At 51.2% G+C, this 24,604-nt stretch overlaps 1 protein-coding gene across 1 annotated transcript; it reads left to right on the top strand.

Annotated features, from left to right (window-relative positions):
- Positions 1 to 8,637: 8,637 nt before the first annotated feature.
- LOC128905092 (tektin-3-like) lies at positions 8,638 to 12,344 on the top strand. Its single transcript, XM_054190575.1, has 6 exons — positions 8,638 to 8,715; positions 8,843 to 8,913; positions 9,163 to 9,306; positions 9,807 to 10,029; positions 10,879 to 11,033; positions 12,128 to 12,344. Exons 1-6 carry the CDS (start codon positions 8,638 to 8,640, stop codon positions 12,342 to 12,344), a joined length of 888 nt encoding a protein of 295 aa, XP_054046550.1.
- The last annotated feature ends 12,260 nt before the right edge of the window (positions 12,345 to 24,604 follow it).

Raw genomic sequence — 24,604 nt, 5'->3', positions numbered from 1 at the left:
TCTGCCTACTCTCGCCATAGAGCTAGGCGCAAAACCAACCAACAGTCTTCTTGCTCTACCTCCAACATGGAAAGAGCCAGGAGGGAATTGTAGGGCTTGTTTCTCAGTGTCTCCAATAACGGCATTCAGTGTGCCAACAACTTTTTCTTCTACACCCTCGAGGAGTTCTCTTCAAAATCCATAAACGTCTTGTTATACGTAAAACAAGCAAAGGGCCAAAAGTGAATTGTATGGTTGTTCTCAGTGTCTCTGAGAATTGCTCTGATTATCCGTGTGACCTCTTTGCTAAGACTCTCCAGAGAGCCGTCCTCAAAACCAACACACATCTTGACATATCTCCCTCATTGATCGCAGTTTCTCCAGGAACGGCATTCAAGGAGCCAGGAACTTTTCTGCCCACACTGTCCGGGGACAGTTCCTCCAAACCAATATACATCCTGCTATATCTCCCACATGGAAAATGCCAGGAGGGAAAAGTGGGGATTATGTTTAGACTTTCTCAGAACTGCTTCAAATCAACTAGATATCTTTGTGCTGTAAATCTCCCAACAGCCAAATGTAAAAGCAGCAAACATCTCGCTGTATGTCCCACATCCAAAGTGCCAAGAGAGAGCTTGCTCTCCCTGTCTTTGAGTACTGTTTTCACTGTCCCGGTTACCTCTTTGCTAACATTCTCTTCAGAGCTGCAGTGAAACCAGGAACCACGTGGAGAAGGCACCCACACTGAAAGTGCCTGGAGGGAACATTGGGGCTTCTTCTCAGTGTCTCTGACATAGGGTTTCACTGTCCCGGGAAAGTCTCTGCTAACACCCTGCAGAGCGCAGTGCCCAATATACAGAAACGTCTTGCGGTAGCTCCTACAAGGAAAGTGCCAAGAGGGAATTGTCGATCTTGTTCTCAGTGTCTCTCACCCTGCAGAGCGCTGTGCCCTATATACACAAAAATCTTGCGCTATCTCCAACATGTAAAGTGCCAGGAGAGAATTGCAGGAATTCATCGCAGTGCCTCCAAGAATGGCATTCAATGTGCCAGAAACTTTCCTGCCTACAGTCTCCAGGGAGATTTCCTCAAAAACGAAGAAGCATCCTGCTATATGTCCTATAAAGTGTGGGGATTTTTTTCCCTATAAAGGGAAAGGGTGGTTTTGAGGCAGAAGGCAGCAGGAAAGCCTGCAGCCCCCAGGTCTGTGGGGCTACGCAAGAGGTTCCCAAAGAGCTTTAGAACCAGGCATAGTTTTCCCTGCTGGCTTCTTGGGCGTGGGAGCAGTCTCCAGACATATGGCCATTTTTGTGCCTGGCGCGGCGCCAAGTGGGAAAGGGTCGTTTTGAGGCTGAAGGCAGCAGGAAAGCCTGCAGCCTTCAGGTCTGTGGGCCGCTCAAGCGGTTCCCAAAGAGCTTTAGAACAAGGCATAGTTTTCCCTGCTGCCTCTTTGAGCGTGGGACCAGTCTCCAGACGTATGGCCATTTTTGTGCCTGGCACGGCGCCAAGTGGGAAAGGGTGGATTTGAGGCTGAAGGCAGCAGGAAAGCCTGCAGACCCCAGGTCTGTGGGGCTATGGAAGCCTTTCCCAAAGAGCTTTAGAACAAGGCATAGTTTTCCCTGCTGGCTCTTTGAGCGTGGGACCAATGTCCAGACAGATGGCCATTTTTGGGCCTGTCGTGGCGCCAAGTGGGAAAGGGTGGTTTTGAGGCTGAAGGCAGCAGGAAAGCCTGCAGTCCCCAGGTCTGTGGGGCTATGCAAGAGGTTCCCAAAGAGCTTTAGAACAAGGCATAGTTTTCCCTGCTGGCTCTTTCGGCGTGGTACCAATCTCCAGGGATGTGGACATTTTTGGGCCTGTCGTGGCGTCAAGTGGGAAAGGGTGGTTTTGAGGCTGAAGGCAGCAGGAAAGCCTGCAGTCCCCAGGTCTGTGGGGCTACGCAAGCGCTTCCCAAAGAGCTTTAGAACAAGGCATAGTTTTCCCTGCTGGCTCTTTGTGCGTGGCACCCATCTCCAGACATATGGCCATTTTTGTGCCTGGCGCGGCGCCAAGTGGGAAAGGGTGGTTTTGAGGCTGAAGGCAGCAGGAAAGCCTGCAGCCCCCAGGTCTGTGGGTCTACGGAAGCCGTTCCCAAAGAGCTTTAGAACAAGGCATAATTTTCCCTGCTGGCTCTTTGAGCGTGGTACCAATCTCCAGGGAAGGAACTTTGGGGCTTGTTCTCAGTGTCTCTGACATAGGGTTTCACTGTCCCGGGAAAGTCTCTGCTAACACCCTGCAGAGCGCAGTGCCCAATATACAGAAACGTCTTGCGGTAGCTCCTACAAGGAAAGTGCCAAGAGGGAATTGTCGATCTTGTTCTCAGTGTCTCTCACCCTGCAGAGCGCTGTGCCCTATATACACAAAAATCTTGCGCTATCTCCAACATGTAAAGTGCCAGGAGAGAATTGCAGGAATTCATCGCAGTGCCTCCAAGAATGGCATTCAATGTGCCAGAAACTTTCCTGCCTACAGTCTCCAGGGAGATTTCCTCAAAAACGAAGAAGCATCCTGCTATATGTCCTATAAAGTGTGGGGATTTTTTTCCCTATAAAGGGAAAAGGTGGTTTTGAGGCTGAAGGCAGCAGGAAAGCCTGCAGCCCCCAGGTGTGTGGGGCTACGCAAGCAATTCCCAAAGAGCTTTAGAACAAGGCATAGTTTTCCCTGCTGGCTCTTTGAGCGTGGGACCACTCTCCAGACAGATGGCCATTTTTGTGCCTGGCGCGGCGCCAAGTGGGAAAGGGTGGTTTTGAGGCTGAAGGCAGCAGGAAAGCCTGCAGCCCCCAGGTCTGTGAGGCCACGCAAGCGGTTCCCAAAGAGCTTTAGAAAAAGGCATAGTTTTCCCTGCTGGCTCTTTGGGCGTGGGACCAATCTCCAGGGCAGTGGACATTTTTGTGCCTGGCGCGGCGCCAAGTGGGAAAGGGTGGTTTTGAGGCTGAAGGCAGCAGGAAAGCTTGCAGTCCCCAGGTCTGTGGGGCCGCTCAAGTGCTTCCCAAAGAGTTTTAGAACAAGGCATAGTTTTTCCTGCTGGCTCTTTGGGCGTGGGACCAATCTCCATTCATATGGCCATTTTTTTGCCTGGTGCGACGCCAAGTGGGAAAGGGTGGTTTTGAGGCTGAAGGCAGCAGGAAAGCCTGCAGCCCCCAGGTCTGTGGGGCTACGGAAACCGTTCCCAAAGAGCTTTAGAACAAGGCATAATTTTCCCTGCTGGCTCTTTGAGCGTGGGACCAATCTCCAGGGAAGGAACATTGGGGCTTCTTCGCAGTGTCTCTGACATAGGGTTTCACTGTCCCGGGAAAGTCTCTGATAACACCCTGCATAGCGCTGTGCCCAATATACAGAAATGTCTTGCGGTATCTCCTACAGGGAAAGTGCCAGGAGGAATTGTCGAGCTTGGTCTCAGTGTCTCTGAGAATTGCTCTGATTATCCGTGTGACCTCTTTGCTAAGACTCTCCAGAGAGCCGTCCTCAAAACCAACACACATCTTGACATATCTCCCTCATTGATCGCAGTGTCTCCAGGAACGGCATTCAAGGAGCCAGGAACTTTTCTGCCCACACTGTCCGGGGACAGTTCCTTCAAACCAATATACATCCTGCTATATCTCCCACATGGAAAATGCCAGGAGGGAAAAGTGGGGATTATGTTTAGACTGTCTCAGAACTGCTTCAATCAACTAGATATCTTTGTGCTGTAAATCTCCCAACAGCCAAATGTAAAAGCAGCAAACATCTCGCTGTATGTCCCACATCCAAAGTGCCAAGAGAGAGCTTGCTCTCCCTGTCTTTGAGTACTGTTTTCACTGTCCCGGTTACCTCTTTGCTAACATTCTCTTCAGAGCTGCAGTGAAACCAGGAACCACGTGGAGAAGGCACCAACTCTGAAAATGACTGGAAGGAACACTGGGGCTTCTTCTCAGTGTCTCTGATGGCGGCTTTTACTGTCCCGGGAAAGTCTCTGCTAACACCCTGCAGAGCGCTGTGCCCAATATACAGAAAAGTCTTGCGGTATCTCCAAGAGGGAATTGTCGATCTTGTTCTCAGTGTCTCTGAGAATTGCTCTGACTATCCGTGTGACCTCTTTGCTAAGACTCTCCAGAGAGCCGTCCTCAAAACCAACACACATCTTAACATATCTCCCACATTGCTCGCAGGGTCTCCAGAAACGGCATTCAAGGAGCCAGGAACTTTTCTCCCTACATTGTCCTTTGAGTTGTCCTCAAAACCAGTATACATCCTGCTATATCTCCTACATGGGAAGTGCCAGGTGGGAAATGTAGAGCTTGTTCTCCCTGTCTTTGAGTACTGCTTTCTACTCTCCCTGTTACCTCTTTGCTAACATTCTCTGGAGAGAGTTGTGCTCAAAAGCAAAGCACATATCAAGACATAGCTCCACATGGAAACTGCCAGTAGGGAAAGGTGCGGACTGTTCTTGGACTCGATAGGAACTGCTTCAAGTCACCTATTTATGTCTCTGCCTACTCTCGCCATAGAGCTAGGCGCAAAACCAACCAACAGTCTTCTTGCTCTACCTCCAACATGGAAAGAGCCAGGAGGGAATTGTAGGGCTTGTTTCTCAGTGTCTCCAATAACGGCATTCAGTGTGCCACCAACTTTTTCTTCTACACCCTCGAGGAGTTCTCTTCAAAATCCATAAACGTCTTGTTATACGTAAAACAAGCAAAGGGCCAAAAGTGAATTGTATGGTTGTTCTCAGTGTCTCTGAGAATTGCTCTGATTATCCGTGTGACTTCTTTGCTAAGACTCTACAGAGAGCCGTCCTCAAAACCAACACACATCTTGACATATCTCCCACATTGATCGCAGTGTCTCTCCAGGAATGGCATTCAGTGAGCCAGGGACTTTTCTGCCTACACTGTCTTGGGACAGTTCCTCAAAACCGATATACATCCTGCTCTATCTCCCACATGGAAAGTTCCAGGTGGGAAATGTAGAGCTTGTTCTCCCTGTCTTTGAGTACTGCTTTCTACTCTCCCCGTTACCTCTTTGCTAACGTTCTCTCGAGAGAGTTGTGCTCCAAATCAAAGCACACCTTGACATATCTCCCACATGGAAAGTGCTATTAGGCAATTGTAGGATTTGATCGCAGTGTCTCTCCAGGAACGGCATTCAGTGAGCCAGGAACTTTTCTGCCTACACTGCCCACTGAGTTGTCCTCAAAACCGATATATATCCTGCTGTATCTAATACATGGAAAGTGCCAAGAGAATAATGTAGAGCTTGCTCTCCCTGTCTTTGAGTACTGTTTTCACTGTCCCGGTTATCTCTTTGCTAACATTCTCTTCAGAGCTGCAGTGAAACCAGGAACCACGTGGAGAAGGCACCCACACTGAAAGTGCCTGGAGGGAACATTGGGGCTTCTTCTCAGTGTCTCTGACATAGGGTTTCACTGTCCCGGGAAAGTCTCTGCTAACACCCTGCAGAGCGCTGTGCCCAATATACAGAAACGTCTTGCAGTATCTCCTACAAGGAAAGTGCCAAGAGGGAATTGTCGATCTTGTTCTCAGTGTCTCTCACCCTGCAGAGCGCTGTGCCCTATATACACAAAAATCTTGCGCTATCTCCAACATGTAAAGTGCCAGGAGAGAATTGCAGGAATTCATCGCAGTGCCTCCAAGAATGGCATTCAATGTGCCAGAAACTTTCTGCCTACAGTCTCCAGGGAGATTTCCTCAAAAACGAAGAAGCATCCTGCTATATGTCCTATGAAGCGTGGGGATTTTTTTCCCTATAAAGGGAAAGGGTGGTTTTGAGGCTGAAGGCAGCAGGAAAGCTTGCAGACCCCAGGTCTGTGGGGCTACGCAAGCGGTTCCCAAAGACCTTTAGAATAAGGCATATTTTTCCCTGCTGGCTCTTTGGGCGTGGGACCAGTCTCCAGACATATGGCCATTTTTGTGCCTGGCGCGGCGCCAAGTGGGAAAGGGTGGTTTTGAGGCTGAAGGCAGCAGGAAAGCCTGCAGCCCCCAGGTCTGTGGGGCTACGGAAGCCGTTCCCAAAGAGCTTTAGAACAAGGCATAATTTTCCCTGCTGGCTCTTTGAGCGTGGGACCAATCTCCAGGGAAGGAACATTGGGGCTTCTTCGCAGTGTCTCTGACATAGGGTTTCACTGTCCCGGGAAAGTCTCTGATAACACCCTGCAGAGCGCTGTGCCCAATATACAGAAAAGTCTTGCGGTATCTCCTACATTGAAAGTGCCAGGAGGACTTGTCGAGCTTGGTCTCAGTGTCTCTGAGAATTGCTCTGATTATCCGTGTGACCTCTTTGCTAAGACTCTCCAGAGAGCCGTCCTGAAAACCAACACACATCTTGACATATCTCCCTCATTGATCGCAGTCTCTCCAGGAACGGCTTTCAGTGAGCCAGGAACTTTTCTGCCTACACTGTCTTGGGACAGTTCCTCAAAACCGATATACATCCTGCTCTATCTCCCACATGGAAAGTGCCAGGTGGGAAATGTAGAGCTTGTTCTCCCTGTCTTTGAGTACTGCTTTCTACTCTCCCGGTTACCTCTTTGCTAACGTTCTCTCGACAGAGTTGTGCTCCAAACCAAAGCACACCTTGACATATCTCATACATGGAAAGTGCTATTAGGCAACTGTAGGATTTGATCGCAGTGTCTCTCCAGGAACGGCATTCAGTGAGCCAGGAACTTTTCTGCCTACACTGCCCACTGAGTTGTCCTCAAAACCGATATATATCCTGCTGTATCTACTACATGGAAAGTGCCAAGAGAATAATGTAGAGCTTGCTCTCCCTGACTTTGAGTACTGTTTTCACTGTCCCGGTTACCTCTTTGCTAACATTCTCTTCAGAGCTGCAGTGAAACCAGGAACCACGTGGAGAAGGCACCAACTCTGAAAATGCCTGGAAGGAACGTTGGGGCTTCTTCTCAGTGTCTCTGACATAGGGTTTTACTGTCCCGGGAAAGTCTCTGCTAACACCCTGCAGAGCGCTGTGCCCAATATACAGAAACGTCTTGCGGTATCTCCTACAAGGAAAGGGCCAGGAGGGAATTGTGGAGCTTGGTCTCAGTGTCTCTGAGAATTGCTCTGATTTTCCGTGTGACCTCTTTGCTAAGACTCTCCAGAGAGCCGTCCTCAAAACCAACACACATTTTGACATATTCAGTGATCGCAGGGTCTCCAGGAACGGCATTCAAGGAGCCAGGAACTTTTCTGCCCACACTGTCCGGGGACAGTTCCTTAAAACCAATATACATCCTGCTCTATCTCCCACATGGAAAATGCCAGGAGGGAAAAGTGGGGATTATGTTTAGACTTTCTCAGAACTGCTTCAAATCAACTAGATATCTTTGTGCTGTAAATCTCCCAACAGCCAAATGTAAAAGCAGCAAACATCTCACTGTATGTCCCACATCCAAAGTGCCAAGAGAGAGCTTGCTCTCCCTGTCTTTGAGTACTGTTTTCACTGTCCCGGTTACCTCTTTGCTAACATTCTCTTCCTGTCAGTGTCTCTGACATAGGGTTTCACTGTCCCGGGAAAGTCTCTGATAACACCCTGCAGAGCGCTGTGCCCAATATACAGAAACGTCTTGCGGTATCTCAGAGACACTGAGAAGAAGCCCCAACGTTCCTTCTTTCCATGTGGGAGATATGTCAAGGTGTGCTTTGGTTTGGAGCACAACTCTCTCGAGAGAACGTTAGCAAAGAGGTAACGGGGAGAGTAGAAAGCAGTACTCAAAGACAGGGAGAACAAGCTCTACATTTCCCACCTGGCGCTTTCCATGTGGGAGATAGAGCAGGATGTATATCGGTTTTGAGGAACTATCCCCAGACAGTGTAGGCAGAAAAGTTCCTGGCTCACTGAATGCCGTTGCTGGAGAGACACTGCGATCAATGTGGGAGAATGTGAAGATGTGTGTTGGTTTTGAGGACGGCTCTCTGTAGAGTCTTAGCAAAGAGGTCACACGGATAATCAGAGCAATTCTCAGAGACACTGAGAACAAGATCGACAATACCCTCTTGGAGATACCGCAAGACGTTTCTGTATATTGGGCACAGCACTCTGCAGGGTGTTATCAGAGACTTTACCGGGACAGTGAAACCCTATGTCAGAGACACTGCGAAGAAGCCCCAATGTTCCTTCCCTGGAGATTGGTCCCATGCCTAAAGAGCCAGCAGGGAAAACTATGCCTTGTTCTAAAGCTCTTTTGAACCTCTTGCATAGCCCCACAGACCTGTGGGCTGCAGGTTTTCCAGCTGCCTTCAGCCTCAAAACCACCCTTTCCCACTTGGCGCCGCGCCATGCACAAAAATGGCCATATGAATGGAGATTGGTCCCACGCCCATAGAGCCAGCAGGGAAAATTATACCTTGTGCTAAAGCTCTTTTGGAACCGCTTGCGTAGCCCTAAAGACCTGGGGGTTGCAGGCTTTCCTGCTGCCTTCAGCCTCAAAACCACCCTTTCCCACTTGGCGCCGCGCCAAGCACAAAAATGGCCATATGTCTGGAGACTGATCCCACGCCCAAAGAGCCAGGAGGTAAAACTATGCCTTGTTCTAAAGCTCTTTGGGAACGGCTTGCGTAGCCCCACAGACCTGCGGGCTGCAGGCTTTCCTGCTGCCTTCAGTTGGCAACTCAGATCATGTGTGAAAGCTATTTCTACCTAAACTGCCCCGAGGAGGCTTTGCGGCCTTGTTCCCTACCTGGCTCCTTACTGCTGGTGAGGTGCTCAACCCTTCCAACCCCCAAAACCTGCTGGGCCAGGGGATGGTGTTCCCCCACGCAGCAGCTGTCTTAGTTGGTCTAATTAAAGAGATGACATCATTACATGTTTTGCCTTTGCCCAGGAAATCGATGTCATCAGGTCGTGCCAGGAGAGGATGCAGCGGTACCTGGATAAGGCAAAAGCCCAGCTCACGTAAGGAGAAGCTCCTTATCTCATGCCATAGGGCCGATGGGCCTTTGCAGCTGGGATGTGAACCCCCCGCAGACCCCGACCTCTACCCACACCCCGCAGCTGTAAAACCCATGCAAGCTCCATGGGAAGCGGGCGGTGATGCTCATGGGAGGACAGAGCTGCCCAGGCGGGAGCTGCAGGCAAGTGGAACGGGGAGGAAGCCGTTCCATCCGTACATCCCCACCGATGGCTGTTGTTTGCATGTTGAAGGTCCAACAGGGTGGCCCAGCACGAGCTGGAGAGAGACCTGGCCAACAAGCAGGCGGCCCACCGCATCGATGACAAGTGCCACCACCTGAGGAACACCTCCCACGGCATCAGCTACTACCAAGGGGTGGAGCGGGTCAATGCCACGTGAGTACACGCCGGGTGGCACAAGAGCAGCAAGCTGTCCCGGGGATGCACGGTGCCTTTCCCTGGCAGGGAGCTGCTGGTCCCCAGCCCACTGTAAAGGCAGGTCCATCCTGCCTGGAGACACCGGCTTCAGAGGGGCCATTTCTTTCTGCTCATTATTATTATTATTATTTTTATTTTTATTCTTCTTCTCATTCTTATTCTATTGTTGCTGTTATTGTTCTTCTATTTAACTGTCTTTTATCTCCACACACAAGTTTTCCCTTCCCTTTGCCCTCCTATTCTCCTTCTTCTCCTTGCCCTTCTGGAGGCAAGGGGGAGAACTGCACAAGTGGCTGCATGGTCCTAGCTGCCGGCTGGGGTTAAAATATGACCTATGGTCAAAATAAAAGCGTAGATTAAAGCTACATTTGACCCACGCTGCTCCCTGGCAGGGTCCTTGCCTGCCCACGTCCAGCTTCAGCAGCACGGGCTTACCAGGGGCCTCTCCTTCCCCCCAGGATCTCGGTGCCGGAGTCCTGGGCCAAGTTCACGGACGGCAACATCCTCCGCTCCCAGAGCGAACGGGCGGCCTCTGCCAAGCTGCGGGACAACACCAGGAACCTGCTGGAGGTGACGGCCAACGAGATGTGGTGCCAGTTCAACAGGGTGAACGTCACCTTCACCAGCCGCATCGCCGAGACAGCCGACGCCAAGAGCAAGATTCAGACCCACCTGGCCAAGGTAGCCTGAACCCCTCCCTTTGGGTGTGACACTGTCACTTCCCAGGGACACCTCCGAAGCAGGACCCTCCACGCAGACCTGGCCCAAGGAGAGGAACGGTGGCCGCAGGAAGCTGGTTATAGTGTCATTTTCTGTTAGAAACTCCAAGTCCTGGGGACTTCCTTCTTGGAGCAGGAGGAGCTGGCACTGTGATTTCATCTCAAGGGATCCTGTCTTTTGCTAGCGCATCCTAGCTGACAGCCTGGCAGCACAGGGATTTCCAGCAGAAAAGGCCACTGCTGGTTGCATCTCCTTGGAGTTACTTCAGAAGCGCTGGCTGCCCTGCAGAGAGTCTTTGCTGGGCCTCTGCTGGGCTGCCTGCCGCGGGGTTCGCAGGCTTGCTTCTCCCCCAAGGACGTGCTTTCACTCTCAGTGCTCTGTGGTTGCTGCACGGGTATCCATGTGCTTGCTCTGCCAAGCAGAGGAAGTGGAGATCAGTGACGGGCACCTGGCTCGGACCAGTGGGTCTCATGGAAAAGTGCTCGACACCGTATTGATTCACTGAGCAGAGACTGGGCTTGCAGCGTTGCGGGCTGGTGCCACGTCCTTCAGTGAAAAATGAAAATTTTTCATGCATGAAAAACCTTCCCTCTCTGAGTTGCTGTTGATGGATGATCAGTTTCTGCGAGCAGTAGCTTTGGGAAGCTGGTAACTCACTGTGTCCATCACTGCTCCAACACCTCCTCTGACGTGACAGCAACAGCAAAGACAGGCTTGTTTTTTCTGCAGACGGACAGGAGAAAAAGGAAATTATGTTGTCACTTGGGAAGGTATTTTTTCATTCATGCATGTGTTTCTTTTTTACGGCAGACGCTGCGGGAAATCTTCCAAATGGAGATGAACATGGAAGCCATCCAAAAAGCCATGAGGGACCAAGGACCTCCGTTCAAAGTGGCTCAGACCCGGCTGGAAGAGCGCACACGGAGACCAAACATGGAGCTGTGCCGGGACACTGCCCAGCTCCGGTAAGGCAGGAGTATGGGGCCAGCAGGGTCCTTGAGGAGTCACGGGTAGTAGCACTCAGGAACATCACTGGATGACAAAACTAGTCATGGGATGTTTTTCCTAAATAGTCCTTCCAGAAGGGCTCTGCTCTAATCAAAAGGAATGAGCAGGTATCCCAGCCTTTGGGTGCTGGGAGAGCTCTGCACCCACAAAGGAGGCTGTACACCATGGCTGGGAGCAGCCTGATGCCACCCCGTGAGGGGCTGGGTTTTTCCCACTTGGGTAAACCTCATCTTCTCTCCTGCCTGCTTCCCAGCAGTTGGATGTGCTCAGTTTTTTAGGATAAGCCCTTTACTCTCCAAGAGACTTGCGCTGAGAGCACTTAGGTCCTTCCTTTTGGGGAACCTCAAGGAAGGGTGCACCCTCTGGAGAAGCAGTAAAGGCTGTCCTCACCTCCCCTGGGGACAAACCCTTTCAAGGACATTGTGAGCTCTGTGGGATTGCAGCCCGAGGGGCTGTGGAGGAGCAGGCTGCCCTGAGTGCCCAGCAGCATCCCCTGTGAGGCACCCCAAACTTTACACCTCCTCCGGGGAGCCTGCTGGGCAAGACTCCAGATGGAGCCTTTTAGAAGCAAGTGAAACCCAGCCCCAGAGCCTGTTTAGCATCTCGCACACCGTTGTTTTCTCCATCCTCCGCTTGTTTCCCATTCAATTTTCGCCTCTCCCAGCTGTCCTGTTTCGCTGTGTGTGCATCCGTGGGTGTGGGCAGGACCCCTGCACAGGGAAATCCAGGAGGGGGAACCAACAAGCCTGCAAAACCAAAGGGGAACAGGACACCACAGCTGCTCATCCCTCTTCTCGGTGGCACGAGGTGCTCTGGGAGACGTGCCTGCGCATTGCCAAAGCCTTCGTGCAGACTTAGCCATGCCTCCCCGCTGAGGTCTGGAGGAGCTCTGCCCTCAGCTTTCCCATGCATCTGCCAGAAAAGGGGGGTCCGAGTTAGTCTGAGCGCACTGAAGGGGGAAATCCTGTGCCCAAGGCGCCCTTCAGCAGGGCCAGGCTCGAAACCACCCACGTGACGGGACCGTTAACGAGGGTTCCTTGCTGTTTTCCAGCCTTGTCAATGAGGTCCACGAAATTGATGAGACGGTCCAGAGCCTTCAGCAGCGGCTGAGAGACACCGAGGACACCCTGCAAATGCTGGCTCATGCCAAGTTGGTCTTGCAGCATGACCTGGCCGTCAAAGCCAACTTGCTCTTCATCGACCAGGAGAAGTGCATGGGGATGCGCAAGACCTTTCCCAGCACTGCACGGCTGCTAGGTTCTGTTTAGGCTGGGCTCAGCCAAACTCACATTCTCTGTTGCCGGAGGGATCCCCAGTTTTGATAACATGCTTTGAAAATCCATGATTAGATTTCCACTTCCTAATGAAAGCCCTGAATAGAAATTAAATGCTCATTTGGTGTGTTAAATTTTGTGGTTAAATGGCAGTACTCCAGGTGGGGTCTCACAAGAGCAGAGTAGAGGGGGAGAATCACCTCTCTCGACCTGCTGGCCATGCTTCTTTTGATGCAGCCCAGGATGCGACTGGCCTTCTGGGCTGCAAGTGCACATCGTTGGCTCATGTTCAGCTTTTCATCAACCAACACCCCCAAGTCCTTTTCCGCAGGGCTGCTCTATCACATCAACCCCCAGCCTGTATTGATAAGGAGGATTGTCCCGACCCAAGTGCAGGACCTTGCACTTGGCCTTCTTGAACTTCATGAGGTTTGCACAGGCCCACCTCTCTAGTTTGTCCAGGTCCCTCTGGATGACATCCTGTCCCTCTGGCATGTCGACCGCACCATTCAGCTTGGTGTCACCTGCAAACTTGCTGAGGGTGCACTTGATCCCACTGTCTAAATCTTTGATGAAGATATTAAACAGCACTGGTCCCAGTACGGATCCCTGAGGGACACCGCTTGTCACTCCTCTCCATCTGGACATTGAGCCATTGACCACCACCCTCTGGATGTGACCACCCAGCCAGTTCCTTACCCACTGAACAGTCCGCCCATCAAATGCGTATCTCTCCAACTTAGAGAGAAGGGTGTTGTCAGGGACCATGTCAAAGGCCTTGCAGAAGTCCAGATAGATGATATCTGTTGCTCTTCCCTTGTCCACTGATGCAGACTCTGCATTTTATTCAGGCCCCAGTGCTTGGTGGATCCCCACACATCAGGCACAGCCCATGCCGGTTTCCTCCGTGTATTTAGACACCCAAGTTACAAGGCAGTACACTTCCAGTTACAAGGGCTGCTCAGGAATTTACACACCAGTCTAATATCTTCAATCACTGCTCCTGCCTGGAGGAAGGGTCTTCACCTGGGCAAGGGGCTTCTTGGCCCACGGCTGTGTTTTTTAGTATTATCATGAAGACGGTTCAGTCAAGGATGCCTGGACTTGGGTATTCACTGCCAAAGTGGCATTGTTGGGAGAAACATCTTGATTAGATGTTCAGTTAAGGTCTTAGTGTCCCAGGTAGACCAAATAATTAGGCTACAGATGTTCCTTCAAACAATTCCCTTTGATCCTCTCCTTAGCAACTACTTACAATCGTCCTTAACTATTGTGTCGCGGATGAAAATACTTGACACGGTTATGATTTAGCAAAAGTTATTAATGATGTAAGGTAGATTGAGAGGTTGAATTTTAGCAGCATTTAATCATTAACTGATTTAGGGATTCACAAAGTGAGCAAACAAAATAATTGAATAATACCTAAGCACACACACGTACAGGTCTGCCATCAGGAATTTCTTAATAGCAGGCAATGCCAGCGAGCCAAAAGGTGCCGCTTTTAGGTCCTGCACATGCATGGGTGGACAGAAGAGCATCCCCATCCATACAGCTAATGTGTATCTCACTGCATACAGGTGGAGAGGTGGGTGAGAGAGAGAGAGACTAGCCTATATCTAAAATTTCCCTTTCTCAGATTTAGGGTAAATACGATGCCTCGGTGTTCCTCAACAGGCAACAGTTGAGGCTTGAGAAGGGTCTTCTCCCACCCAGGCCTTGAGGTGTCGGCCTGAGAGGTAGCTCAACTCAGGGCAGTTACTGGCCATAGCCCCCTGTGATCCAGAAGAGCTCAAAGGGTCTTTACTAGAATCGCTACTTACAGGATCCGAGACAATTGACTTTTGTCAGGTACTTTGCTACTCCGGCCTGACTTGGACGATGGTTACGCACCCCCAGAGCTTGGTAGGTCTTGGGGGTCCTGGTATTCCCCCCTCTGTGGTCACAATCCATATGGTGTCAGGACCATACCTTTTCTTTCATGTTAGACCGTTGTGTCACGTTCTGCGGCCCAGGCTGGGAGGGAGATCACGCCAAGTACCGAGTGGCCTGAAGGATGGCAGGGGGAGGATCTGCACCACCACACTATGGAGCCAGTACATAAAACTTGATTAACTACAGAGCCATGGTTAACTTTAAATTCGATGACAGATAGCAATACTTCCCCGCTCCGCTTTCCCAGCTGCCAGCCTTGATGAGCATCCTCACCCTCAGAGCATCGGCGGCCACTCTTGGGTCCCTGGAGGAGGCTGAAAGAGGGGCCAGACCGGGGACTGCTGAAGCCAAAAGTCTAAAACTGAATTGCTTGGGCAAAAAGGTAGCTGAAAGCTGGTTTAGCTCTGTATCCTCTGTAGGTGCGACAGAGCAGCTCGCAGTGGGTTGGCTCCTTTGATATGGGAGATGAGCACGAATCACAATTTCTGAAAGGCTCCAAGTACTGAAAACCTCTCCACCCATCCAGGACGTCATGGAAGAACTCGGCAGAAGGCCATGGCATCCCTGAGCTCTGCACCGAGCAGCTCTGATGTGGCCACCCAGACAGAGCTTGTGTGGGAACATGCTGCCACCCAGGTGTTAGGCTGCAGGGGGTGCCCTGCTCTTGCGCCGGTGTTGAATGGTAGCGGTGAGCAGGCCTGTGGGAGGTGTGCCCAGGTAGAGGAACTCCTTCACCTAGCGATGGAGCTCCGTGAGGAGGTAAGTCATTTGAGAAGTATAAGGGAGTGTGAACAGGAGATAGATAACTGGAGCCGCATCCTGCCTTCCCCGAAAGAAGCACCTCAGGCAGACAGAGCTCCACATACAGAGCACTCCCCACCCTCTAGCAGCGTGGCTGAATGTGGAGATTCAGAGGACAGGGGCCAGTGGCAAGGAGTCCCTGCCCGGCGTGGCAGGTGTGCCTCCCAGGTAACCCCCACACCATCCCAGGTGTCCTTGCAGAACAGATATGATGTTCTGCAAAGGGAACCGGAGGATGACAAGGACAACAGCTTGCTGAACTTGGAGTTGTCACCGAGGCCAAGACGGATTACGCCTCGTATAACAACATCCTCAGTTATGAAAGAAAGATGGGTCCTTGTAGTAGGGGACTCGATTCTGAAGGGAGTGGAAGGTCCCATACGTAGACCAGACCCAGTCTGTAGGGAAGTCTGCTGTCTCCCTGGGGCCAAAGTTAAGGATGTCCAGAGGAAACTCCCTACCCTAGTTAGGCCTACTGACTACTACCCTTTATTGATTTTTCAGTTAGGCAACAATGAAATTTCAGGAAGAAGCCTGAGGGCAATGAAGAAAGACTTCAGGGCCCTGGGACGGCTGGTTAGAGGATCAGGAGCACAAGTAGTGTTTGCTTCTATCCCAACAGTTGCGAGGATTGATGAGAAGATTAATAGGAAATGCCAGCTGCTCAATGCCTGGCTCAGAGACTGGTGTCATCGGCAGGACTTCGGGTTCTTTGATCATGGGCTGCTTTTCAGGACGCCAGGCCTGCTGGCAACAGACGGCAAAAGCCTGTCTCAGAGGGGGAAAAGGGTTTTAGGGCAGGAGTTGGAGGGGCTCATTGACAGAGCTTTAAACTGGATTCGAAGGGGGTTGGGGATAGATCCAAGCTTGCTAGCAAAAAGCCTGAAGGTGGTATGCTGGCACTAGACTTGGAAAAGATAGGGGGCGTAACCCGGCTCCTTAGGAATAAGTCTGGGGGTGGCAGAATTTCGGCTCCCGCCAGGAAAAAGGAGAAAGGACCAATAGCCCAGCTGAAGTGCTTATACACTAATGCGCGTAGCATGGGCAACAAACAGGAGGAGCTGGAAGCCATTGTACAGCAGGACAATTATGATGTAGTCGCCATCACAGAAACGTGGTGGGATGACTCACACAGCTCTAGTGCTGCCATGGATGCCCATAGGCTCTTCAGGAAGGATAGGCAAGCAAGGAGAGGCGGCGCTGTGGCCCTGTATGTTAAGGAGTGTTATGAATGCTTTGAACTAAATGATGGTGATAATGGGGTTGAGTGTTTATGGGTAAGAATCAGGGGCAGGGCTAAGAAGGCAGATATCGTAGTAGGAGTCTGTTATAGACCGCCCAACCAGGATGAGGAGGCAGATGAAATATTCTATAAATGGCTGGGAGAAGTCTCAAGATCGCGAGCTCTTGTCCTCATGGGGGACTTCAATTTGCTGGACATCTGCTGGGAATACAATACAGCAGGGAGGGAACAGTCTAGAAGGTTCCTGGAATGCACTGGGGATAACTTCCTGACACAGCTGGTGAGAGAGCCAACTAGGGAAGGTGCCCTGCTGGGTCTGTTGTTTGTAAACAGGGAAGATCTTGTGGGGGATGTGAAGGTTGGAGGCTGTCTCGGGAACAGTGACCATGAAATGATAGAGTTTTCGATTCTGGGAGAAGCGCGGAGGGGGGTTAGCAGAACTGCTACCTTGGACTTCCGGAGGGTGGACTTTGGGCTTTTCAGGAGCCTGGTTGACAAAGTCCCCTGGGAGGCAGTCCTCCAGGGCAAAGGAGCCCAGGAAGCCTGGATGTTTTTCAAGAAGGAAGTCTTAAAGGCGCAGGAGCAGGCTGTCCCCATGTGCCGGAAGACAAGCCATAGGGGAAAAAGACTGGCCTGGCTAAACAGGGAGCTAGTGTTGCAACTTAGGGAAAAAAAGAGGATTTATGGCCTTTGGAAGGAAGGGCAGGCCACTCAAGAGGACTACAAAGAGGTAGTGAAGCTATGTAGGGAAAAAATCAGGAGGGCCAAAGCCCAGCTGGAACTAAACCTGGCTTCTGTTGTCAAGGACAACAAAAAAAGTTTCTATAAATATATTAGCAATAAAAAGAGGACTAAGGGTAATCTCTGTCCTCTAGTAGATGGGGCCGGCAACATAGTGACCAAGGATGAGGAAAAGGAGGCTGAGGTACTTAACGCTGTCTTTGCCTCAGTCTTCAGCAGTAGGACCAGTTGTTCCCTGAGAACCCAGACCCCTGAGCTAGAAGACAGGGATGGGGAGCAGAATGAAGCCCCTGTAATCCAAAGGGAAATGGTGAGGGACCTGCTTCAGCACCTGGAAGTGCACAAATCTATGGGGCCGGATGGGATCTACCCAAGGGTACTGAAGGAGCTGGTGGAAGTGCTCGCCAGGCCACTTTGCATCATTTATGAGCAGTCCTGGACAACCGGGGAGGTCCCAGCTGACTGGAGGTTGGCAAATGTGACACCCATCCACAGGAAGGGCTGGAAGGAGGATCCAGGGAACTACAGGCCAGTCAGTCTGACCTCGGTGCCTGGGAAGGTCATGGAACAGATCATCCTCAGTGCCGTTACATGGCACATGCAGGAGAACAGGGTGATCAGGTCCAGTCAGCATGGGTTTGTGAAAGGCAGGTCATGCCTGTCAAACCTTATCTCCTTCTATGATAAGGTGACCCACTTAGTGGATGAGGGAAAAGCTGTGGATGTTATCTACTTGGATTTTTGCAAAGTTTTTGACACCATTTCCCACAGCATTCTCCTGGAGAAACTGGCTGCTCATGGCCTGGACAGGTGTACTCTTCGCTGGGTAAAAAACTGGCTGGATGGCCGTGCCCAGAGAGTGGTGGTAAATGGAGTGAAATCCAGTTGGTGTCCAGTCACAAGTGGTGTCCTCCAGGGCTCGGTGCTGGGGCCGGTTCTCTTTAATATCTTTATCAATGATCTGGATGAGGGGATCCAATGCCCCCTCAGTAAGTTCGCAGATGACACTAAACTAGACGGGCGTGTTGGTCTGCTTGAGGGTAGGTTGGCTCTGCAGAGGGATCTGGACAGGCTGGACCAACGGGCTGAGGTCAACGATATGAGGTTCAACAAGGCCAAGTGCCGGGTCCTGCACTTGGGTCACAACAAGCCTATGCAGCGCTGCAGGATGGGGGCGGAGTGGCTCGAAAGCTGCCCAGCAGAAAAGGACCTGGGGGTGTTGGTGGACAGCCGGCTGAATATGAGGGCTCTGGAGAACAAACCTTATGAGGAATGACTGAGGAAGCTGGGGTTGTTTAGCCTGGAGAAGAGGAGGCTGAGGGGAGACCTTATCACCCTCTACAACTACCTGAAAGGAGGTTGTAGAGAGATGGGAGCTGACCTCTTCTCCCTGGTGACGAGTGATAGGACAAGAGGAAACGGGTTCAAGTTATGTCAGGAGAGGTTTAGATTGGATATTAGGAAACATTTTTTCACTGAAAGGGTTATTAAACATTGGAATAGGCTGCCCAGGGAGGTGGTGGATTCACCATCCCTGGAGGTGTTTAAAAAAAGGGTAGATGTGGTACTTAGGGACATGGTTTAGAAGTGGTTTTTGTCAGGGTAGGTTAATGGTTGGACTTGATGATCTTAAAGGTCCCTTCCAACCTCAGCAATTCTATGATTCTATGATTCTATGTCCTGACACAGAGCCATGTCCCAGCTGGGAACTGTGGTTGGTTTTCTTGGCTTTTGGAATCAGTAGTAAATTTTAGTTTCCTTGAAGCCAGTTGGATTTTCTCCAGTGATGTCAGCCTGACCCTCATCAGTGATGACAACTGGCTTGGAGTTGAAAAGAAAAAGTTGGATGAAGTTGTTTTTTTGGGCATGAATGCAGACAGGACTAAAACATTTTAAAAATCCTTCTTGGTTTGTTAGAAAACAACTGTCAGGAGAAGTAAGGAAATGTCTCCAAGATGTATTAGACCTCTTGTTTTAAAAATGTGCTGAATTCCGAAGTGTCCACTTCTGGTTTTTTTCTGATTGAAAAATCTTTTCAGACGGCCGTTCCGCCAGATCCACCACAGCAAGGGAGAGGAGCCGGGTCCTGCTAGGGCAGCCTGCTGCTGGACTGCCTTCTTGTAGCCATTTAAAGATGGCAAGGAAGTGACTCAAATGTTGGAATTAACCACAAGCTTGAATTTGGCATAGCCCCTTCTTTATCTGTGGATATTTGCCCTGCTGGGGCTCAGCTGTTGGCGCGCAGAGAGGTGCCTGACTGCCAGCTGGGGAGCTGGGTTTTCTAAGAAGTCCAAGCATCAGGATGGTGGCCTTCCAGGTGCTGCACGGGGCTGTGGAGGAGCCGGCACAAACACTGGAGCTTCTCCAAGCTTGGGAAAAGGACACAAGCTCTTTGGGGGGCTGTTGGCAGAGGAAGAGAGAGCCCCAGATGATCTCCCGTGGCTGCCCATCTCCAAAGCTGTCTCTTTCTCCTTGACAGTCTGCTCAGCCTCCTCTCCCTCTCCCCGTGCCCCCGGCTCCGGGCCAGGCCTGACATGTCGCAAGGAGAGGGGCTGCCATCTTCAGGCCGGCAGACTCATAGTACCAGCAGGAGTCCCTTGGAGATGGCTGGAGATGGACAGAGAGCAACGGAGACCGTTGCAGACCACCAGAGACCATCAGAGAACACCGCAGGAGACCATCGGAGACCAATGGAGATGACCCGACAGTGGTGGTGTCTGGCAGTCTCCAGTGGTCTCACACTGGAAACCATTGGAGTCTGCTGGAAAACGCCAGAGTCCATCGAAGACCATCGGAGACCATCAGACATCGCTGGAAACCACTGCACAATGCCGCAGCCTCTTGGACTCCCCTGCAGTGCCACCCAGGTTATTGGGGCCTGGACTTGGCAGCGTTTCACCCTAAGGAAGAGAAAGCCAGTGGGGGGTGGCTGTCCTCAGCTAGCCTTCGCCTCAGCTAACCAATGGGCGGCTGAAGAAGAAGCCAGACCCACCCTGGCCGTGCCCACACAATAGCAACAGGGCAGCAAAGATGCCCCAGCCCTGGAAACATTTGAGATGCACACACAGCTCTTCCTTTGCACAAGCACAAGAGTTCCACTCTGACACAAAGAAGTTTGGGCAAGACTGGCCAAGAAACAACTCAAAACCAAGGAAAACCAATCAAAAACAACCAAAGCCACTTAAAAAGCCAAGAACAAACCCAAGAAAAAGCAGGAGCCCTTGCCATCGCACAACTTCCTCCAAAGCATCCCCGCCAACCTCCTCGTCAGCCACCTCTACCAGCACGGGATGCCAGCCCTGCAGAGGACAAGCAAGCAGGCAAAAGTGGAAGAGCTGAAAGCGTAAGTGTGGCCAGCAGCCTGCCTCTCGAGCAGCAGCCCTGACCGCTGCCTCGGAGCACCGCCAAAGCTGCGCAACACAGACGCTGCCTCCCACCTGCCTCGGCCAAGCTTCGGCCATGCCTCTGGGCAACACCTGCTTTCTTAATGTTGTCTTCTGTTCCCTCAGGGTGGATGAAAAGTTGCCTGCAGCCAAAGGCCTCCTCCTGAAGCGGCTCCTCTCCCTCCTGCACAACATGTGCTGCAACAGGCCCACCCGCAGGAGGAGCTGCACCAACCTGGCCATCTGCGCTGGGCCAAACCTGCTGAGCCCACCTCAGGAGGACCTGCTGCTGCTGCTGCTGCTGCTGCTAGAGGCCATGCTGGAGGGGACAGAGAAGGTACACTGTCTCGAGCAGCCACCTGCAGCTTTCCAGGCCCATCACAGCTTGGAGGCTCAGAGGTCCCTGCCTGCCTCCTCTCTTCAGCAAAAGCTGCTGGGCTGCCTGCCTGCAAGAGCAGCCCCACAGCCACAGCCTGCCTTCTGCAGGGAGGCAATGGGGAGCAGTGGCAAAGGCTGCTCCACACCTTTTCAGCCACCTGCCCTGAAAGCAAGGCTCTCGTGTGCTGGAGGGCTTTGGGTGGGTTTTGCTTTAGCCCTTGTCCACTTCCCACAAGTCACTTTGCTGCATGGGTTTTTGCTTTCCAGAGTTGCCTTTGCAAGAGCAACATGGCCCTGCAGAGGAAGGTGTTGTGCAGCTCCAGGCCAAAACCATCCTGGATGCACCACCCTGTCTGCTTGTCCTCCACAAAGCAGCAGGGCTACATGCGGTGGGAGGATGGGAAATGGCAGAGGTAGGGCTTTCCCACCACCCCGAAGAACTGCGGTTGGGTGGCTATATACCGAAAAAGGTCGCCATCAGGTGTTTTCATGGGGAGTGATGGCGCAAAGCAAGGAGGGAGCATCAGGTCAAGGGAAACGAAATCCTTGAGCGCTTGTTATTTAACAGGATTTCTCATTTTCTTTAACGGAGAAACAATTCGGAAGGGACTTGGGATGCGAAGGACTTGGAGGCCAGAAAATACACCCCGTGCCCTTGTTCATGCCCAGAAACCATTGCCGGGGGACGCAGGAGATGGAAACCGTCCTCCAGAGCTGAGATGCCTTCAGGGGGACGTCGCGGTGGCTTCACCGGCTGATTCCCGTCTCGGTACCATCCACGACAAGGAATTTGCCAGCAGGGAAGGAGGTGGGTGGCAATTTTAGTGATTTTTGAGTGTATTTAGCAAAAATACCACGCTGGAATGGCTTCTGTGAGCCACCGGTCACCAGTTTAGCAGCTAAGCGTCATGGCTCCCTTAAATCCCCCAATTCTATTCAAATAACACAGCAGTAATGGGCTTGGTGGTAATTAATGCTATTGGTAACGGACTTGGTAAAGGTTCCAGGGGCCTGTTGGGTGGAATTTATGGGAAAAAGGTAAGCCGTTAATCACTTTTGAGTTGTCATTTAAGTTCCTCCTAAATCCATGACCTGATCTGATTGTGCGAGTTTGGGGTAAAAACTTAATCTAAGCATTAAAAACACGCAATGAAAAATACTTGAGGATGGCACGGAAGGCTAAAGGATGGTCTTGGCGGAATGATTTTTCTCTCGGGCGGTTTTTTTGATACCTTCCGGGCAGAATGGCCAGGGATTTTGGGGGTTTTGGCTGACGAAACACTAAAATGCGTGCCCAGCCATCGGAAGAAGAGCAAACTCCAGGAAAACAGGGCACGAGGGAACCGCCGTTGAGGAGCCGGCATGTGGTTGGTGCAAGGCCCTGGCTGCGCAGGCCCTCACAGTTGACATTGATCTTCTCCCAGTGGCTCGGCCAGTCCTCAACGGCAGGTTTTTGGAGCCAAAGTTGGCCAGAAATGTGCCGAAATGCCTGGCAAAGCGCTGTCATGGAGCGTTGCTGGCCTCCCACATTCTACACAACATTCCGAAGCACTTGGTGCTCAGCGGTAGTGGCTATTGCAGCTCACTGCTCTTCTCGGAGTGAACCTCACCACTTGGGACAGGTTTTGAGGAGGAAAAAACCCCAATTTTCTTGCCCAATGGGGCCAAAGAGGACTCCAGAGGCAGAACGGTAACATGGTGGTGCTGGAGAAGTTGTTAGAGGAGAGCAATTAGTGTTTTCCTGGGAAATAGGGGCTGTATTTATTACAGCTCCTCACATATGTATGTGTTTATCCTGCCGGAGCTGTTCCTCGCTTGCCTTCCTCACCTCCTCTTCCTTACACTTTCAGGCGCGACAACGTCGGCAGCCAATTCGAAGCGGCGCTTCCCGACCTCCAGGACCCAGCCCGTTTGGAAGAGGAGGAAGAGGGAGCGTGGCTGATCTGGAAACCTTGGGGCGACATTGAAACCAACCCAGAGACGCAGGAGAAAGGTTTTTCTAATGCTTTTCTTCCACTTTCACCCCACCCAGGGATACGAGGGGTTGAAAATTCCACCTTTTTGGGCTTCCCTCCCTCCTTTTCTTCCCCGCCTTCACATTTGAGGGAAGGAGATGGATGGGTGTTGGTGGGAGAGTGACTAAAGAATAACAGGTGACGTTCTTGGCAGTGTCTTCCATGAAAAATGGGCGTTTGGAGCCAACCCACCTCATCTGCAGCATCCTCGGCAGAGGGGAGGTTTCTCTCTGAGCTTTTAAAGTAGAGATATTTGGGGTATCGGACTTTTTTCTCTGCCTTTTCCTCGTTTCCGGTCTCTGCTGCGCTCGTCCTGTTTTCCCTCCCTCTCCTATTACCCCTTTTCTGGAGGAAAACTTGACTTTTTCTCAGTTTTTGTTGCGTTTGTAGTTACAAACCTCCTCAATTTGGCTTCTTCCAATGCCGGGTCGGGGGGACGGGTCAACCCGGAGCTCGCTCTGCATTGCCTGCACGAGGCTCAAGGCGATGTGCTGGTAAGAAGCGGCAATTTCTAATTAAGAACGGACTTTGTTACTGGTTTGAGCTGAGAGTCGCTCCGAGTTTTCTATTGCGCGGGCCGGAATCTCTTTGCTGAAGGCGCAGGAGGTTCTTGGGTGCTGCCTGTCACCGCACTAACATCTCTTGGGCTTCCAGACCCCTCTCCTGGTGCATCACTAAGAGTTTGTTTTGATTCTGGGATGATTTGGAGAATAGAATTACTCCCAAATGAAGGGATAATAGATAAAACCCGAGGTCTGCCCTCGATGAGCCCCGAGCGGGTCTGCTTTTCTCCCTCTTCTTCAAAGAAGGGATTTAACATCCCTCGGCGTCCGCTGTGAGAACTTCCCTTTTGGCTCCTCCTCTGGAGGAATCTAAGTCTTTTTTGCCTATTAAATCTCGCAGGAGGCAGCGGAGATGCTGCGTGCTGGGCCGCCTCGGAGACCCGAATCCCATCCCCTGGCTGACTATCATTACACAGGTAAACGAGGAGAACAGATCCCACCGTTCCTTTTGCTCTGATTGAACTGAGACTTAAAAATGTTCCTTTGGGGTGGGGAAAAGAGTCGTTTTAATCCCTTTCTGGGGCTTTTGGAGGTGGGGGATGCCTATTCTAATAATTTGCGTGTTGCTGGTTAATTCCGAGGCTCGGATACTTGGATGCCAGTGGAGAAGCAGTTGTTTAAAGAGGCTTTTTACATTCATAAGAAGAATTTTCGCCTCATACAGAAGCAGGTAAAGCCGTTAGAGCGAGGCGCAGCTCGTTAGCATGGGCAATTTTAACCCAGAAAGTTGTATTTTGAGTTGCATGTTGGAATCCTGTTCTTAGGATGCTTCTTCTTGCTAAAAAAACACTGGTACAAGACATGTTTTTGCCCTCATGTGTGATCGCAGGGGAATATTTAATATCTCTGGGAGAAAATACCAGAGATATTAAAAGAATAATGACAGTTTATGGTGTGAAATGGAGAATTCTGCTCTGAAAATGCTTCTTGACGGCGTTTTTTAGCAGATGAAGGTTTCTTTTCTGTCTGATCTCACCCGGATGTTGCGTTGCGAGAACTGGAGGAGAGAATCCTCGTCAATCTGCCCCTTCGATATTATACTGACACTTTTCCCTTATTAAATGGTTTCTGCTTTTCCTCCTGGCAGATCCAGACTAAAACTGTGTTTCAATGCATCGAATATTATTACACCTGGAAGAAAAAAATGCGTTTTGGTTGCACTCGGCCTCGCCTGACACAGAAAAAGCGCCCGAGAGAC

This window comes from Rissa tridactyla, chromosome 2, assembly GCF_028500815.1.
Source record: "Rissa tridactyla isolate bRisTri1 chromosome 2, bRisTri1.patW.cur.20221130, whole genome shotgun sequence".
Classification (NCBI taxonomy): Eukaryota; Metazoa; Chordata; class Aves; order Charadriiformes; family Laridae; genus Rissa; species Rissa tridactyla.
This window is presented reverse-complemented; position numbering and strand designations above follow the sequence as displayed.

Coding starts and splice junctions, on each gene's coding strand:
- LOC128905092 (XM_054190575.1), top strand. CDS start 8,638: ATGTGTGAAAGCTATTTCTACCTAAACTGCCCCGAGGAGGCTTTGCGG. Junction 8,914..9,162: donor AAGGCAAAAGCCCAGCTCAC/GTAAGGAGAAGC, acceptor TGCATGTTGAAG/GTCCAACAGGGTGGCCCAGC. Junction 10,030..10,878: donor TTCAGACCCACCTGGCCAAG/GTAGCCTGAACC, acceptor TTTTTACGGCAG/ACGCTGCGGGAAATCTTCCA.